The 20,127-nt window shown below is 40.2% G+C and overlaps 1 protein-coding gene across 8 annotated transcripts in view; it reads left to right on the forward strand.

Annotated features, from left to right (window-relative positions):
- The window catches only part of LOC118367601 (ras/Rap GTPase-activating protein SynGAP), a 114,211-nt gene that overhangs the window by 86,104 nt on the left and 7,980 nt on the right, over positions 1-20,127 (forward strand). For 7 of the 8 annotated variants that reach the window (XM_052494274.1, XM_052494270.1, XM_052494271.1 and 4 more), the window contains 4 exons: positions 451-633; positions 1,498-1,709; positions 10,635-10,716; positions 14,383-14,444. In XM_052494274.1, coding sequence (XP_052350234.1) covers positions 451-633; positions 1,498-1,709; positions 10,635-10,716; positions 14,383-14,444 — 539 coding nt within the window. The remainder of the gene's footprint in view (positions 1-450; positions 634-1,497; positions 1,710-10,634; positions 10,717-14,382; positions 14,445-20,127) is intronic. The other variant, XM_052494275.1, reaches the window with a different exon arrangement.

Genomic DNA, 20,127 nt, shown 5'->3' on the forward strand with positions numbered 1-20,127 from the left:
CCAGGTGGACTGGGGACAGCAAGGAGTCATCATGTCAGGTAGTCCTGAGGCATGGTCCTAGGGCTCAGGTCCTCCGAGAGAGAGAAAGAAAGAGAGAAAGAGAGAATTAGAGAGAGCGTACTTAAATTCTCACAGGACACCGAATAGGACAGGAGAAGTACTCCAGATATAACAAACTGACCCTAGCCCCCCGACACATAAACTACTGCAACATAAATACTGGAGGCTGAGACAGGAAGAGTCAGGAGACACTGATATAGATATATTCAGATATATTCAGCCTCTTGTGAATTGAAGGAAAATTATGAAACACAGAGAGACAAAAAAAATATTTATCTATGTTTTTTCTTGTTCAATTTTTGTTGTCCCTTGGCACCCATGAATACACACCACTGCTAGTACTAGTACATATTCTTCCTCTTCATATCTGCTTCTTGCCTTTTTCCCCAGGGTTCTGGGCAGTCGCCCTCGACCCTTAACCCCCCGACCCCGGCCAATGAGAGAACAGTCGCCTGGGTCTCCAACATGCCTCACCTCTCCGCTGACATTACTCTGGAGGCTAACCGCATCGACCGTGAGGAGTTCAAGCTGAAGGAGTACTCCAAAAGCATGGATGAGTCTCGCTTAGACAGGGTAGATACATCACTCCTACCACAGCTAGCTTTTGCAATACAAAAGAATGCTAGCCTAAATTTGACATTGGCATTGACATTGGCAATGTGTGTGTGTGTGTGTGTGTGTATATATATATATATATATATATATATATATATATATATATGTATAAAGTAGATAATTGTCTTAACAATATACTGTAGCTTTGGCATTGAAATCCCAATCTTCTAGGAAATCAACAGTAACAAAACGATCCCTCAAAGGAATGCATAATTTCTCTCTTCTTTAGCAAGTCAACGTAGCAGCATATTAAACAGCAAACTGTGAGACTAGAGAACCGTAACACTGATCTGAGTCATATCTCCTTCTTAATGCACAGTACAGATGTCAGGGAAGTGCAACCCAAGTCTATCAGTGGAGAACAGATGGTACCGAGACACGTATTTATGAATAATTTAGAAAGGAACAGCTGAGGATGAACTTGAACAACAGTGAGTCATTGAAAATAAACAAACTTTTAGCTCGCATATTCATATTTGACCGCAGACACCGCATTACCACATTTCTTTGTCCGAGTGAAGGTGTGTTCAGTCAACCCCCAAGAACATTTGCTGGTTGTTTAGCCATGTGTTGCTAATAAACAGTATGACATTTGCTCAACTATTTTTATATTTTCAATATATTCCCTTCTGGAGTTATTTTCATAATAGACATAGCTGGATCTTTGTGCATAGTGAGTAAGTGAAAAGGGATAAACTACTTTAATGAACACTGGACAAAAATGTGGTTGCCTCCCTATTCCATGGTGACTTGTCGACGTGTATGGCAATTGCTCAATCATTTTCTATCTCCAATGCGTTCCCTTCTCTCTGTCTGTCTCAGGTAAAGGAATACGAGGAGGAGATCCACTCCCTGAAGGAGCGACTGATCATGTCCCACAGGAAGCTGGAGGAGTATGAGAAGAGGCTCCTCTCCCAGGAGCAGCAGACCAGTAAGATCCTCTCACAATACCAGAGTCGCCTGGAGGACAGCGAGAGGAGGCTACGGCAACAGCAGGTGGAGAAAGACTCCCAAATTAAAGGAATAATCAACAGGTAAAAAGAGGGGTGGTGGTGGAGGGTGGAGGAGATGGAGAATGGAGATGTAGAGAGGAAGAGAGAGAGAACTAAAATGGAGTGAAGAAAATAAATTCATGTATTGTTAAGACCTATCGTGTCTGATTACGTTTATCCAAGAAATATCAACAATTATAGACAGAGTTCATCTTCTTTAGGCAAGTGCTGATTTTTGGAAATAATATGGGGAATATTGATGAATATATGAGTCTAGATAATGTATAGTTATGAAATAGATACATTAATAATGTATGGAGAAATAACAGGGAGGCCTCAACCATATTTTACATTTTTTTTAAAATGTTAACCTTTACTAACTAGGCAAGTCAGTTAAGAACAAATTCTTATTTTCACAATGACGGCCTAACCCGGCCAAACTCAGACGACACTGGGCAATTGTGTGCCGCCCTATAGGACTCCCAATCACGGCCAGATGTGATACAGCCTGGATTTGAACCAGGGACTGTAGTGACACCTCTTGCACTGAGATGCACTGTCTTAGACCGCTGCACTACTCAGGAGCCATAGGTGTGTAGGTCAAATATACATATATACACTGCTCAAAAAAATAAAGGGAACACTTAAACAACACAATGTAACTCCAAGTCAATCACACTTCTGTGAAATCAAACTGTCCACTTAGGAAGCAACACTGATTGACAATACATTTCCCATGCTGTTGTGCAAATGGAATAGACAACAGGTGGAAATTATAGGCAATTAGCAAGACACCCCCAATAAAGGAGTGGTTCTGCAGGTGGTGACCACAGACCATTTCTCAGTTCCTATGTTTCCTGGCTGATGTTTTGATCACTTTGAATGCTGGCAGTGCTTTCACTCTAGTGGTAGCATGAGACGGAGTCTACAACCCACACAAGTGGTTCAGGTAGTGCAGCTCATCCAGGATGGGACATCAATGCGAGCTGTGGCAAGAAGGTTTGCTGTGTCTGTCAGCGTAGTGTCCAGAGCATGGAAGCGCTACCAGGAGACAGGTCAGTAGGAGGGCAACAGCCCAGCAGCAGGACCGCTACCTCCGCCTTTGTGCAAGGAGGAGCAGGAGGAGCACTGCCAGAGCCCTGCAAAATCACCTCTAGCAGGCCACAAATGTGCATGTGTCTGCTCAAACGGTCAGAAACAGACTCCATGAGGGTGGTATGAGGGCCCGATGTCCACAGGTGGGGGTTGTGCTTACAGCCCAACACCGTGCAGGACGTTTGGCATTTGCCAGAGAACACCAAGATTGGCAAATTCGCCACTGGCGCCCTGTGCTCTTCACAGATGAAAGCAGGTTCACACTGAGCACATGTGACAGACGTGACAGAGTCTGGAGACGCCGTGGAGAACGTTCTGCTGCCTGCAACATCCTCCAGCATGACCGGTTTGACGGTGGGTCAGTTATAGTGTGGGGTGGCATTTCTTTCGGGGGCCGCACAGCCCTCCATGTGCTCGCCAGAGGTAGCCTGACTGCCATTAGGTACCGAGATGAGATCCTCAGACCCCTTGTGAGACCATATGCTGGTGCGGTTGGCCTTAGGTTCCTCCTAATTCAAGACAATGCTAGACTTCATGTGGCTGGAGTGTGTCTGCAGTTCATGCAAGAGGAAGGCATTGATGCTATGGACTGGCCCGCCCATTCCCCAGACCTGAATCCAATTGAGCACATCTGGGACATCATGTCTCGCTCCATCCACCAACGCCACGTTGCACCACAGACTGTCCAGGATTTTGTCGGATGCTTTTGTCCAGGTCTGGGAGGAGATCCCTCAGGAGACCATCCGCCACCCCGTCAGGAGCATGCCCAGGCGTTGTAGGGAGGTCATACAGGCACGTGGAGGCCACACACACTACTGAGCCTCATTTTGACTTGTTTTAAGAACATTACATCAAAGTTGGATTAGCCTGTAGTGTGGTTTTCCACTTTAATTTTGAATGTGACTCCAAATCCAGACCTCCATGGGTTGATACATTTGATTTCCAATGATAATTTTTGTGTGATTTTGTTGTCAGCACATTCAACTATGTAAAGACAAAAGTATTTAATAAGAATATTTCATTCATTCTGATCTAGGATGTGTTATTTTAGTGTTCCCTTTATTTTTTTGAGCAGTGTATATATATAAATAATGGGATAGCTTCAAACTAACTGCACATTCATTTGAAAGGTGAGGTCAACAGTGAAATCATTAGGCAATTGGTTTTCACCCAGTCAGTAGGAAAATGTTCATTGAACATTCTTTTTCTGACTCATGTTAACAAATTGACTTGAGACAAGGAACTTGAGAGGAAACTATTTGTGTAAATGTTCTGCTTTTGTCCACCACCTCTAATAATCTGCAATTGAAAGTTAGATATGGGTCACAGGGAACTTTTAATCCATTCCAGGGAAGAAGAAATGGAATGAAGACCGAGGCAGTTTCTGGCTGTACTTAATGGAACCAATCCCATCCATAACCCCATAACTTTGTGCATAAAGAACCCAAAAGACACATTTTTAGGCCCTTTGTACTATTGTACTACTTGGCAACCATTTTTTACCAGTATATCAAACATGCTGCTTGTTTTCTTTCCTTTAGTAGTTTACCTGCATCATCTGTGGTGATTATTCCGATAATCGTAAACTGAGAGGGATTCACCTAGATTGAATTGAAAAGCACAATAATGGACAGAAAGGTGACATCATATGACTTCTATCTGCCCTATACAGTAACAGCTTGACATGAGAATGAACAATGCCAATCTTTACAAATCGCGACCACAGTTTGATGGGGAAATACTATCTTGTGATGTGTAAAGAGAACACAGAGTAAACCTAATTTATCTGCTAAATGGCAAGTTCTCTTTCCCCTTTGAAGTTAGTTTGGGCGATGGCATTGTTACAGTTGACAAGTTAATCTAGAGGATTCTATAAGTAGTGGATGGCTGCTAGATTTTAAGACAGATTCATATGCTGTCAATGAATGAGAAATGCTATTTGCGTTTTTTCAATTATTGATGGTAGAAAATATGTTTCAAGCTACTTCATTAGCTCAGGTAGTTACAGTTGAAGTCGGAGGTTTACATACACTTAGGTTGGAGTCATTGACTTGTTTTTCAACCACTCCACAAATGTCTTGTTAGCAAACGATAGTTTTGGCAAGTTAGTTAGGACATCTATGGTTGCTAATAATGGGCCTCTGTACGCCTATGTAGATATTCCATATTTCATTTACAACATTAACAATATCTACACTGTATTTCTGATCAATTTGACGTTATGTTAATGGACAAAAAAAATAGCTTTCCTTTCAAAAACAAGGACATTTCTAAGTGACCCCAAACTTTTGAACAGTAGTGTACGTGTATACGTATGAATGTATATGTATATATACATATATATAGATATATATTTCTTGTTAACAAACTATAGTTTTGGCAAATCTATTGTAGTTTTTCCAACAATTGTTTACAGACAGATTATTTAACTTATAATTCACTGTATCACAATTCCAGTGGGTCAGAAGTTTACATGCACTAGGCCTACCTTCAAACTCATGACATCATGGGAAAATCAAAAGAAGTCTGGTTCATCCTTGGGAGAAATGTCCAATTTCCAAAAGTACTGTAGCTCGTTCATCTGTACAAACAATAGTACGCAAGTATAAACACCATGGGACCATGCTGCCATCATACCGCTCAGGAAGGAGACGCATTCTGTCTCCTAGAGATGAACATACTTTGGTGCGAAAAGTGCAACATGAGGTAGGAAAATTATGTGGAAGCAACGTCTCAAGACATCAGTCAGGAAGTTAAAGCTTGGTCGCAAATGGGTCTTCCAAAAGAACAATGACCCCAAGCATACTTCCAAAGTTGTGGAAAAATGGTTTAAGGACAACAAAGTTAAGGTATTGGAGTGGCCATCACAAAGCCCTGACCTCCATCCTATGGAACATTTGTCTGCAGAACTGAATAAGCGTGTGCGAGCAAGGAAGCCTACAAGCCTGACTAAGTTACACCAGCTCTGTCAGGAGTAATGGGCCAAAATTCACCCAACTTATTGTGGGAAGCTTGTGGAAGGCCACCCGAAATGTTTGACCCAAGTTAAATAATTTGAAGGCAATGATACCAAATACTAATTGAGTGTATGTAAACTTCTGACCCACTGGGAATGTGATGAAAGAGATAAAAGCTGAAATAAATCATTCTCTCTACTATTATTCTGGCATTTCACATTCTTAAAATAAAGTGGTGATCCTAACCTGACCTAAGACAGGGAATTGTTACTAGGATTAAATTACAGGAATTGTGAAAAACTAAGTTTAAATGTATTTGGCTAAGGTGTATGTAAACTTCCCCACTTCCACTGTCCTCCAAAAGGAAAATTAACCATACAAAACCCAAACCTTTATCATTGATTTTCAAATCTCATTCATCATTCTTCTTAGAAATGACTTCAGATATTCTGAAATACTTTTTTTGTGATTTATCTTGGTTGCTCTAGACGACTGCCTCTAGAGTAGCAGTTATGTTTTTTAAGAGGAATATGACAGATTATATTCTATTATATCAGACAAGACAGAGTAACACACTATCTAAATGTTATCAATACCCTATTGAAGTACCAGTACTGTACCAGCCGTACTAATAATGATGCACTAAGATTCTGTATGTACATTTTGTTATGATATTACCAATGTAATTAACTATTTTAATCTATTGAAATAGCAATATTTTACATGTGCAATAATAGATTTAAATTGAGCATTCATGAACAGAAGCATTATATGTATGTAGGCCTACATTCAGGCACACAAAGATATTGAGTATGTATACCTTACATGCATAGATACATATATCATATGATCATACATACAGAACTCATACACTTAAAGTTTTTTTTTCAGGTCCCATTCAGTATCAATTGAAACCATATCAACATACATTATACTGAGACTTCTGCATGTACGACCATGGATACTGTAAATACCTAAATACCATAGATACAGCGTATACAGTACTGTAAAAATAGTTTATAACTTATATATTTGACTTACACATGGCTGTATAGTGTTTGAGACTTGAACAAAAATGTTGATCATGCAGATAGATGGATATCGGTGCAGTTTATCTAGTGTTAAGATTTCTATCTTTTATAATTTTGCAATATGTCGTTGGTTTAACTTTTGATCTGCAGTAAATCATAGGAGACAGAATGGTAAATGGTGTCGTTGTTTGCTAAAGTTAGAGCTTTGAGGGAGTCATTTTTTTGAGATACGATGTGGAACAAGAATTGTTCACTGTCATAAGAGTGCCTCTCTTTTGGCATTGTAGCAAGTATAATATTGGTAGTCTGTATAGATGTACAGTATAATATTACATCAGTATTACTTTGAAAGTTCTGTGCACTGTGCAATAAAGCCATTTGGATTGATATGGCAAATAGCAGGACATAGTGAGGGTTTACTGTTGATGTACATATAATTGACTACATATCATGTGACCTTTGACTCGATCGCCTGCCTTATTTCTCTGTCACAGCCAATTCAGACATCATGACCTATCCCTGACCTCATATTGACAAATACCCACATTGTTTTGACTGTGTGTAAGACTTGACCTGACAAGCACACTAGTTGAACTTGAAGTAAATAGATATACAGGTTTAGTTTTGGTACATATCACCCATGTGAATCACTGTCTGCCTTCTGTAGAATTCTACTGTATACTCATGTTACATTTCATTGTTTCTTAGGTCAGTGTCAATGTTTCTGTCAGTGCATACATTTGATTCCTTTTCCCTTTGTTATTTTTGTCCAATAAATCCCTGTACATTATTTATGTAATAAAACATCTAACACCAATGTCTGAAACTTCACCTGTGGATTTTCATTATTTATCCATGTTAAGCATCAATTTAGTTGTAGTATGTTAAGCATAAAGATATTCAGAGACTCCTTTCTCTGTGGAAATGCTACAGCTTGATATGGTGGCATATGACAATTAGTGATATGTCCAAACCAACCACGCATTTTGAAATAGTTTGACTAAAATGTGTGCTAACATTAAAATGTATTTCTGTTTTTAGCTTGTCTTATTGGCTCAGTTTTTGCACCAATCACATTGGCTGTCTGGTCCACACTTTCCCTGTTGCCGCTGCACAATGTCCTATACAGTTCCTTCAGAAAGTATTCATACCCCTTGACTTATTCCACATTTTCCACATTGTGTTACATCCTGAATTCAAAATGGATTAAATAAAATAAAAATCTCACCCATCTACACACGATGCCACATAATGACAAAGTGAAAACATGTTTTTACTGAAATATGTAATTTACATAAGTCTTCACAACCCTGAGTCAATATGCTGTATGTTAGACTCATCTTTGGCATCGGTTACAGCTATGAGTCTTTGTCTCTAAGAGCTTTGCACACCTGGATTGTACAACATTTGCACATTATTATAACAATTTTTCAAGCTCTGTCAAGCTGGTTGTTGATTGTTGTTAGACAACCATTTTCAGGTCTTTTCATTCATTTCCAAGCCGATTTAAGTCAAAAATGTAATTAGGCCACTCAGGAACATTCAATGTTGTATTGGTAAGCAACTCCCGTGTATATTTGGCTTTGTGTTTTTGGTTATTGTCCTGCTGAAAGGTACATTTGTCTCCGGTGTCTGTCTGGAAAGCAGACTTAACCAGGTTTTTCTCTAGGATTTTGCCTGCGCTTAGCTCTATATTCAATTTCTTTTATCCTAAAAAACTCCATAGTCCTTGCCGATGACAAGCATGCCCATAACATGACGCAGCCACCACGATGCTTGAAAATATGGACAGTGGTACTCAGTGATGTGTTGTGTTGGATTTGCCCCAAACATAACGCTTTGTATTCAGGACTTAAAGTAAACATTTTTAACATTTTTTGCAGTTTTATTGTCTGTTTTTGCTCCAGTCTCAGTTTTCGCTTATCACAGCCATTAAACGCTGTAACTGTTTTAAAGTCACCTTTGGACTCATGGGGAAATCCCTGAGCAGTTTCCTTCCTCTCTGGCAAATGAGTTAGGAAGGATGCCTGTATCTTTGTAGTGACTGGGTGTATTGATACAGCATCCAAAGTGTAATAATAACTTCAACATGCTCAAAGTGAGTATTCAATGTCTGCTTTTATATTTGTTTATCTACCAGTAGGTGCCCCTATTTGCCACCATGCTCAAAGTGATATTCAATGTCTGCTTTTATATTTGTTTATCTACCAATAGGTGCCCCTATTTGCCACCATGCTCAAAGTGATAATCAATGTCTGCTTTTATATTTGTTTATCTACCAATAGGTGCCCCTATTTGCCACCATGCTCAAAGTGATAATCAATGTCTGCTTTTATATTTGTTTATCTACCAATAGGTGCCCCTATTTGCCACCATGCTCAAAGTGATAATCAATGTCTGCTTTTATATTTGTTTATCTACCAATAGGTGCCCCTATTTGCCAGGCATTGAAAAACCTGAATCTGTGTTTGAAATTCACTGCTCGAATGAGGGACCTTACAGATAATTGTATGTGTGGGTACAGAGATGAGGTAATCATTCAAAAATCTTGTTAAACAATATTATGAGTCCATGTAACTTATTATGTGACTTCGTAAGCACAGTTTTACTCCGGAATTTATTGCCATAACGAAGGGGTTGAATACTTATTGACTCGAGACATTTCAGCTTTTCATTTTAAATTCATTTGTAAACATTTCTAAAAACATTATTCCACTTTGACATTGTGGGGTATTGTGTGTAAGCCAGTGACACATCTCAATGTAATCCATTTTAAATGTGGAAAAAGTCACGGGTGTGAATACTTTTTGAAGGCGCTGTATATAAATGTGTCATTCATTTTGTGCAATTAGTCCTCTCTCAGCATTCTGTTAATCTCAGGAGTTTAACGCTCTGAAGTTCATCCACCTTGTCAGCAATTTCACAGCTTTTCTGTGTGACTTCAAATTAACACAACCATGTCGTTCAGGCGGAAAGTAGATGTGATGAGATTGAAAGATAATGAAATATATAATGAGCAAAGCAAAATAATTTCATTACCTCAGAAATACCGACCAGGTAGGAGTTAGGATGTCATATGTGCTCTTGTTCATTGACTCTCCATCACCAAACAGCTGATCACCATTTTGGATTTGACTTCATGATTGCAGTGACTTTTAATTGATCCTTCACCTTTTGTGTCTGTTCAAGAAAATATCAGAACCATTGCCTTGAATGATGCAGATCTTGAAATTCCAAAGGCAAGTCATTAATGATCCATGTTCCCCTCTCTGGAAAATAATTCTGATGCTGAGTAATCGTGTCTAAAGGTGAATTTGCATGGCAAGAAAACGATTCTATGGAGACTGTAGCAATAAGCTTCCCATATCCCTGCAAGCCAACCCTTTTTGAAATGGTTATAACAAGGATTTGGAATCTCTATCATGTTGCGTCAGTTCAACTATTCCATGAGGATGAACTATTAATTAAACCCCCTTCAGAACACGATGACCGGCAAAACACCACAATCTAGACATCATTAGGCATGATTAAATTGGAATACACCCTGAATTGGACAGACACATCATGCTGAATCCCTTGGGAAACATGGAAATATGCACCTCAACTGCCTCAAAAATGCTTCCTCGTATTACTGAAGCAGTGTATGTTAAACAGCTTCAGCATTGGTTGAATAGATTATAATTTGGCTACCAGAGGTTATAACAACGCTACTATAAAACCAGGTAATGGGTATAATTGACAAATCAACGTTTGTCAGGGTAATGACAGGTGCAGCTTGCACCTGGACAGTCTTTATAAGCCTTACGCATTGCTACTTAGTGTCTACTTAACTCACAATTCTCTCAACTGTTTGAACTCTCTCTCTCTCTCTCTCTCTCTCTTAGACTTATGGCTGTGGAGGATGAGATAAGGGGAGGAGCCATCATTGAGCCGCCAAAAGCTACCGTTAGGGTCTTCGCCGATCAGGTCTGTGGTTTTCTTCTTCCGGTCGCCATGTCTGTAGGATGGCCTGTGTCTTTATCTCTCTATCCTTCTCTACGTTGTTTTCATCTCTTTGTTGATTTGTCCCTTTTATTTTGTCTAGACAAGTCCTTGGGTTTGGGTGAGACTGTCATTTGTCTGTCAATCCATTTAGGTGCTTTGGTCAAAGAACGTCTGTTTACATCTCGTGTCTGTCTCTCAATCAGTCTGTTTATATTACGTCTGACCACATCCAGGTTGTAATCAAATCAGCGTCTGTGATAACTGTACATCTCAGACACGTCTATCAACTTTATGTATTAAGTTAAGTTGTATTACCAGTCCAACACAAATGCAAGACATAATACACGACTATTGAACAGTTTTGGTCCTGAGGATGAGTTCATTTGTCAGGCCGACAACGTCTCCAGCAACCACACTCAATGTCTCACGGTCCATGCTTTTAGCCAGCCACTCATCATCTCCTGTCAAACCAGGCAGGCTCAACCTCAAGCCTGAGTCATGCTGCAAAGACATACCAGCTTTCAGTGTGTGTGTGTGTATGTGTCTGTGTGTGTGTGAAAGAGAGATAGTGTGTCAAACCCCAATGTCTCTTGCAAATGACATCACATATGTATGCTCAAGCTTCTTCCATTCCTTTAAATCAAATCCCTGTTCCACCAAAAGATGAGTCCCACCCAACCGCTTCCCCAATCCAAACTCCTTCATCCCAATTATTCACACTGAGCATGTCAACGTCAAGTTGTATTACCAGTCTAACACAAATGCAAGACAGACATAATACACAACTATTGAACAGTTTTAGTCCTGAGGATGAGTTCATTTGTCAGGCCGACAACGTCTCCAACATCCCACACTCAATGTCTCTCGGTCCATGCTTTTAGCCAGCCACACATCAACTCCTGTCAAACCGTTCAAGCCCACCCTCAATCATGAGTCATGCTGCAAAGACATGCCAGATGTTTCTCTCTCTCTCTCTGTGTGTGTGTGTGTGTGTGTGTGTGTGTGTGTGTGTGTGTGTGTGTGTGTGTGTGTGTGTGTGTGTGTGTGTGTGTGTGTGTGTGTGTGTGTGTGTGTGTGTGTGTGTGTGTGTGTGTGTGTGTGTGTGTGTGTGTGTGTGTGTGTAAAAGAGCGAGAGAGTGAGTATGTGTCAACCCACAATGTCTCTTGCAAACAACATGACACATGTACGCTCAAGCTTCGCTGAATCCCACCCAGCCGCTTCCCCAATCCAAACTTCTTTATCCATATCTGAATCAAATCAGACTCAAAAGAGGCAACAGATATAATACATTTTCTGACATGCAGAGATAAAAACAAAAGCAGAAGGTTTGAGCGGTGTGAACAGACAGGGCTCCCGCTATGTCCCAGATAAGAATACAGCTGAATGCAGCACCCCTGCAAGGCTTTAAACGGTAACGGCTTCAGCCATGCTTCCTCGAGTGAGCAGTGATCCAATGCGTCTCTCCTGTTATTTCTCCATTCAGTACACAGCTCCCCCAGAGAGGGAGAGGAAGGGCAGGAGGGAGAGGAAGAGAGGGAGAGATTAGCCAGAAAGGCTTAGAAACTATGGTTGAAAGGGGGTAAAGCCGTCTAGCGATGCGTGGCGTTGTGTTCAGTTGCCAGACAAGTAGCAGACCAAAGAGTTTTTGCGCTCGCGCTGGTTACACTCAGTCGACCGTGGCCAGTCTGTGGTTGACATGTAGTTGCGGGGAGTGTCATGGTAGACTTGGCCTACAGCCTCACACAGCGTTGCTGTCGGAATCTATTTGTCCTTTCTTAGGGCTGAGAGATACAGTTGGATTAGCTCTTCTCAAGAGGTCGTAGTAGCGTTCAAGGCTGGGCATCCATCTTGACATTGGTTTTGTTTCCAAGCTGGAAGAGGAAGATTTGCTATCTAACATGAAGCTGTTTGGGTCTCTTCCGATACACAGTATCACAAATCACAGCAGTCCAACATGGATCTTCTGGTACCATTCATTATTTCCACGTCATGCTTCCTCCCAAGTTCTCTTTTCTCATGCTAATTGTTCATTGTCATGCAACCAGGCAAACCTTTCTGTGTAGTATCTCCATTGTTCTGAAGGCTATAGTCAAGAAGATTATTAAAGGAAACCGTAAATTGTTGTGGACCATTCCATTCCCATCATGGCTATACCCAAGCAGAGCATGTTGGCATGTGTTAATGATTGCGTTTCCAATATCTGTCATTATTTTCAGTGAGGTGGCTACCATACAATCACTTGTCCATCACCATGGCAGCAACAGGTGTTTAATGCTGGGTGTCTAGGTGGGGGTGTCGGTGACTCATAGGGTTCACGTCATCTTTATTGTCCCAACAGTGGGCAGTTCACTCAGCTTTCAGCTTTTTATGTGCAATTTGTGGATACAACTTCCAAGAGCATTATGTTGAGAATACCTCCACCCCATCTCTAGAAAATATCTGGTTTTAATGGGATTTCATTGTCAAACTTGGTTAAATGAGTTCATTTAGCTTCTAATGTTTGTAATTTCCACTTTAAAATGTTTGACTTGAAAAATGTATCAACCCCTACAAACATATCCATGAATTATTATCCACATTCCTGTTGGTGCAGGATTATTTTCTTGCTGTGGGAAACTGGTCCAATTAAGATATTACACCTGTAGGCAGCAACTAGTGGTAGCACTCTTGAAAGTACAGTAGATCAACCTGTCCTTGTAATGACTCGTAACAAATAAATCATCCTTTGGATGTTGTACTCTACATATCCTCTCAAACTTAATGTTGTATGTTCCATGCATCATTGTGAGTATAACGCATGTCTCACTTTACCTGGTTATCCCTATTCCATCGGTTATCTACTGTCTCTATAACCTTGTATGTGTTATGTGTCATTCAACATTTTTTATGTGTATGCATATTTATATTGTTTAACTCTGTTTTTTAATACTATTTATTCCTTGTTGCAGTAATAGTTGTGTCTATTACTTTTGCCAATGATTACTGCATGTTTAGCAGTAGCATGACCTTTCGCCTCAACTTCTAACCCCTCAGCATCAGAAGAGATCAGAGATACAATTTTTCTTAAGACTTTTCAGTCTTTGGATCAATGAATGACATTTAGCTTGATTTAAAATGCAGCTATCTTTATTGCTTAACCAACTCAGTGGCCTTGTTGTCCGCCCTGTGATTGGAATGTTGGGAGTTCGATCCTCGGCCAAAGACTAAAAATGGGACCCAATGTGTCTCTGCTTGGCTCAGAATTAAGGAGATAGGTTGGGGGATATGCCCCTGTGATTGAGTAGCATCCTGTCCGGAGGGTGTACTTGTACATCAAGCTGCCTCATGTTCTGGCTTGCACAAGATGGCTACTTACCATCTTCACTGCTGCATGTATCAACAGCCTTGGTTTTCTTCCTCCGCATGCAGACTTGGTTGACATGTTGGGCCCTCTTGTGCTTTCAGGCTGCTGGGGTTGTGTTGGCGCGAATGTGGTGTGTGTTCCTTTGTGTTTGTGTGTGTCCTGTTGGCGTTGAGTATCCCTAATGCTCCTCGACACCCAACTTCTACCGTTTACTTCCTTCAGTGCACACATGCCTAGCCTCTCCTTTTCTCTATCGTTCCTCTCCTCTTTTCCTGTGTTGATGAGATACGGTGATTTCTCTTAGGGGAGGCGCCAATCCATCCTAGTGCAGCCCCGTCTCGCGCCCGTCCCACCCCGAGTACAAAGGTAATAAACCAACCAGCATACACTTCAGTGGTACTGCCTCTCTCCATCCATACATTCTGCCTCTTCACTTTGATTCCTCCACTGTACTGTATGTGCGTCACTGTCCGTATGCAGCACCAACAGAAGCACTAATTGATTTACACAGACATGTCTTATACAGAAAATCACACGTCTTATAAACGGCAATATTCTTTCTTTACCTATTGTTCACATTATTTTGGTTATTTTGATTTTGTCAACAGCAATTTGAATAATGTCGAGCTTTACTGTAAAAGAAAATCAATAAATGCTGGAGCCGAAATATCAACCCAGATTCTGGGGTAGACATAACATAGTAAACAAAAATCTGGGACACTCAAATTAGTATGATCGTTACGTATGGTATGTACTAATATGTCCATCATCCATTTCGTGTGATATATTACAATTCATAAAATATGCTACAAATTTGCAATACGTATGATATGTTAAGAATTCCAATTTGTTGTGGCTAATGTTAAGACAGTGGCTAGATAGTTAAAGCTAACGTTAGCTAGGCTAGGGGTTAGGGGTTAAGGTTAAGGTCAGGAGTTGAAAGGGCTAGGGGAAGGGGAAGCTAACAAGTAGTTGCAAATTAGCTATACGCTCAATCATCCACCCCGACCAACTACAATCCTTTAATTTTTGCCTTAAGTAACCTTCGGCCTGATGTAACCAAACATAACATATCATGCTAATTTGAGTGTACCGGATTTTCGTTTACTTTTACATCTAGTCTGAGGCCAGGCTGGACAGTGCCTTTGGAAAGTATTCAGACCCCTTGACCTTTTCCACATTGTGTTACGTTACAGCCTTAATTTAAATTATTTATTTTTAAATTCCTCAGCAATCTGCACACAATACCCCATAATGACAAAGCCAAAACAGGTTTTTAGAAATTTGTGCAAATGTATAAAACATTAAAAACATTAACAGTATTTACATACAAGTATTCAGAACTTTTTCTATGAGACTCGAAATTGAGCTCAGGTGCATCCTGTTTCCATTGATCATCCTTGAGATGTTTCTACAACTTGATCAGAGTCCACCTGTGGTAAATTCAATTGATTGGACATCATTTGGAAAGGCACACACCTGTCTATATAAGGTCCACCAGTTGACAGTGCATGTCAGAGCAAAAACCAAGCCTTGAGGTCGAAGGAGTTGTCTGTAGAGCTCCGAGACAGGATTGTGTCGAGGCACAGATCTGGGGAAGAGTACCAAAACATTTCTGCAGTATTGAAGGTCCCCAAGAACACAGTGGCCTCCATCATTCTTAAATTGAAGAAGTTTGGACCCACCAAGACTCTTCATAGAGCTGGCCGCTCAGGGAGGTGACCAAGAACCGATGGCCACTCTGACAGAGCTCTAGAGTTCCTCTGTGGAGATGGGAAAACCTTCCAGAAGGACAACCATCTCTGCAGCATTCCACCAATCAGACCTTCATGGTAGAGTGGCCAGACGGAAGCCCCTCCTCAGTAACAGGCACATGACAGCCTGCTTGGAGTTTGCCAAAAGGCAACAAAATTACTCTCAGAACATGAGAAACAAGATTGTCTGGTCTGATGAAACCAAGATTGAACTCTTTGGCTTGAATGCAAAGCGTCACATCTGGAGGAAACCTGGCACCATCCCTATGGTGAAGCATGGTGGTTGCATCATGCTCTGGCGATGTTTTTCAGAGGCAGGGACTGGGAGACTAGTCAAAATCGAGGCAAAGATGAACGGAGCAAAGTACAGAGAGATCCTTGATGAAAACCTGCTCCAGAGCGTTCAGGACCGCAGACTGGGACAAAAGTTCACCTTCCAACAGGACAACGACCCTAAGCACACAGCCAAGACGATGCAGGAGTGGCTTTGGGACAAGTCTCTGAATGTCCTTGAGTGGCCCAGCCAGAACCCGGACGTAAACCCGATCGAACATCTCTGGAGAGACCTGAAAATAGCTGTAATGCAACGCTCCCCATCCAACCTGCCAGAGCTTGAGATGAGCTGCAGAGAAGAATGGGAGAAACTCCCTAAATACAGGTGTGCCAAGCTTGTAGCATCATACCCTAGAAGACTCGAGGCTATAATCTGAATACTTATAAAAATGTGATATTCCATTTTTTTTATTTTTTAAAATAAACTAAAAACCTGTTTTTGCTTCGTCATTATGGGGTATTGAGTGTAGATTTATGGGGGGGGGGGACGATTTAATCAATTTTAGAATAAGTCTGCAACATAACAACATCTTGAAAAATTCAAGTGCTTTGAATACTTTCCAAAGGCACTGTACAGTGTAGCACTATATATTGGACATTTGGATTTATGTATTGTACAGATTTAAAATACACATACTACATACATTAATGTATGTTACTCTTACACCACTCAGACAAATATGCCAACATTATTTGCACAAATTCAGTCATATACGGAGACTTCCTAAACGTGTAACTTTTTGCATTAGGTAAATTGCTTACCCTCTGGATTCAAACCATAAAACTCCAGCATCAATGGTAGAATTCCTGACCGAAATGCATCAAAATGTTCAGCTGTTTAATTCAATGCTCCATTATTATCAAATGTTGGCATTTGCAAAACCTTGCAACTACTCCTTCATCCTTCTTAACATCCTTCATCCTTCTTAACATCCTTCATCCTTCTTAACATCCTTCATCCTTCTTAACATCCTTCATCCTTGTTCATCCTTCATCCTTGTTCATCCCTCCACTACTTTTTTATTTCAATTTCCCTGCGTTGTTTTGGGATGATACACGAACTGTTTGATCAGAATATATATATATATATATTTTTACATTTATTTTACCTTTATTTAATTAAGCAAGTCAGTTAAGAACAAAGTCTTATTTTCAATGACGGCCTAGGAACAGTGGGTTAACTGCCTGTTCAGGGGCAGAACGACAGATCTGTACTTTGTCTTGCAACCTTCCGGTTACTAGTCCAACTCTAACCACTAGGCTACCCTGCCTTGCTGGTAGTAATATATACTTAGGTCTAGATTCAATCAGATTGACAGCCAAATAGCCGTTGTTTAGTGGTGCCGGAGGTGGAACTGCATTAGAGTTGTCAAATCCACAAGTGGCAACGAAACCACACTCAACGTAATCCGACGAATTCCATGCAGCCGCATTAGAGGTTTATGCAGCCGCGTTACCAATCAAACACTCAAATGAGATTGATAGGCTATTCATCTCTATACATTAGCCTAACAATGGATGGACATTTGAGAGTCATTATTTCTAACATCGATAGAGCCTACAATTTCTAGCGCCGTTTTGAACTTCAAATGCGGTAGGGATAACAAGTAAGGGAGTGGTTTGTGACGGACAACAGTACCCGCTCACCGATAGGTCAGCTCGCGGTAGGGATTATAAAACATTTGCTATGCAGATGTTGGCCAACGCTGGTTAACGATGGTTAATGATCGATCTGATTGAATCCAGGCCTTAGTTAGTTCCAGTTATGACAAAAAGCTTGACAATTCAGATACTCTATTAGGTACACGTACAAACACTGATGGCTCTGCTGCAGTAATACATATATATAGCTCTATTCCAAGAACCAATATCAACAAGGTAACTGACTACATCCATACACAACAATAACCCTGCTCAAATCAACAATCTCACCTACACACACCGCACGTGTCTCACAGAGGAACACGTTACAGTGGGTCATCAACATATCCATTCAATTCGACTCATCTCCCCTCCCACCACTCCTCAAAATAAATGACGGGAATTATGGGAAATCTCCGTATCTGACACAATCCTTTCCTGAAAATAAACAACTGGTGTGCGTATATGTCACTGTGTGTGTTTCTTGGAGAGTGTGTTTATATATTCCTGTGTGTATGTGTCCTGTATGTATATGGCACCTGAGCTCATAAGTTGATCCAATGTTCATGTATGGTCATTGTGAGTTTGATCAAGTGTGTCGCCAGTACTGCATTGTTGTTCTTTTTGCTCTGGGTCATACTTGGAGAGTTGTCTAGTGTCCTTTATATGTATGTCAGTCATATACTACTGTTCTGGAATATTTGGTTGGTTTGTACTAATTTCCACAATGATATACCTAGTTTGAAACAGCAATTTATTAATAATTTCCTATTCATGTTGCTGGGTAAGAACATTTGAGAATTGCGTACCAAAGCATACTAACAATGCACTTAACATTGCACAATTCATCCACTATGTGTCGTTTTTGTCTACAATCTCCTAACTTTTATTAGTTGCAGCTTTTGTACAAACATAAACACCAAGTTGTTCAAGTAAGCAAACTCTGCACATATGGATCTTTAACAGTGAGTGATGCACGTTTGTTAAGTTGACTGGATCGCTGCTTCTTTTATTAGCATAGGTTGGCTACCTAGCAGCTAGCTAACTTTCTTATCATAACATATTCTCACAATTTTCCCAGTTGTATTGGCAGGTCTGGCTAAACTTGGATAAATAATGTCAAAGGGTTTGTAGTCATTTTTGTAGAACTGGTTTGAAAGTAATCCAGCACTGGTAGAGAAATACCACTTGTTCCCCTTGTTTCCATAACACATTTCCTTTTTACTGTTGCTAGCACCAAGTAGGGAATGGGATTAGCATGTATGCTAACAGTAATATCTGTTGAAATTGGTTATCGCCGTGTGCTTTACAAGGTTCTGAGTGAGAAGAGAAAAGGTCTGCCAGTTCAATTACACTTTTTGGAGGACATTTTTTTGTTCTCTTTCTAGAGATGGAAACACCTGCTACACACAATGTTATACACCCACCCTGGTTTTTAATGCTAATTAGTTTTGAAAACAAATGGCCTTTTTCCGACTAATGTCTGTACTGGATGCAGATCATAAAACCCTCTTGAAATACCTTTTTTTCTGACTTTCACATCTTAAGACTTCATAGTCCTTGGTACATTCATATGAATGGTCTTTAGTCCTTAATGTTCAATGAAGTTATTACACATTTGAGAAAATGTCAATTCAGACTCTATTTGTGTAGAAATCTTTTAAATGATTCCACATTGCTGTTTTTACTTGGATACGTTAGACACCATTTCCTTAATCGAACACAACCTCCATCAGTGCCAATAACCCAGCTATTTTCTTTCCTACTGCTCCAACACAGACTGCATTGAACAGGACTGGACATGATGACTTGCATTCAGAGCTTGATTTAATTAAGAACTGAAATCAATCTGGTATTTGCAATGACGTTATTCTGCGCCAATGTAGGTAAGGATAGATAGCAAAACCAAACTTTTGACTTATTCGCTTATTACAAATTCCAACCCAGTGCTTTACAGATTTGGTAAATGAATGAGCATCCATTGATAATTGGTCAATGGGTATGGCTTAGAAATTCTGATTGGTGGGTTAGACACAGTTGAGATTTTATTCAAGAGCTCTTGAATACTAGCTTCTTATTCAAGCTTTGTAGATCAGTATTTAGTCATTATGTTCTCCAATTCGCATCTAAAGTTCTAAGAATTAAAGTAACCCATCTGCATGTTAGACTACTATAATAATGCAATACTATAATATTATCATCTATAATGTTTTTATTTTAAAGTACTTATTACTATTTAAAGGTTAAAGTACTTATAAGGTTCAATGACGTGTGGGAATCAACCACACACTTGACAAGGGAACTAAGGTGCATGTAAAAAC

This window comes from Oncorhynchus keta, chromosome 34 (assembly GCF_023373465.1).
Source record: "Oncorhynchus keta strain PuntledgeMale-10-30-2019 chromosome 34, Oket_V2, whole genome shotgun sequence".
NCBI lineage: Eukaryota > Metazoa > Chordata > Actinopteri > Salmoniformes > Salmonidae > Oncorhynchus > Oncorhynchus keta.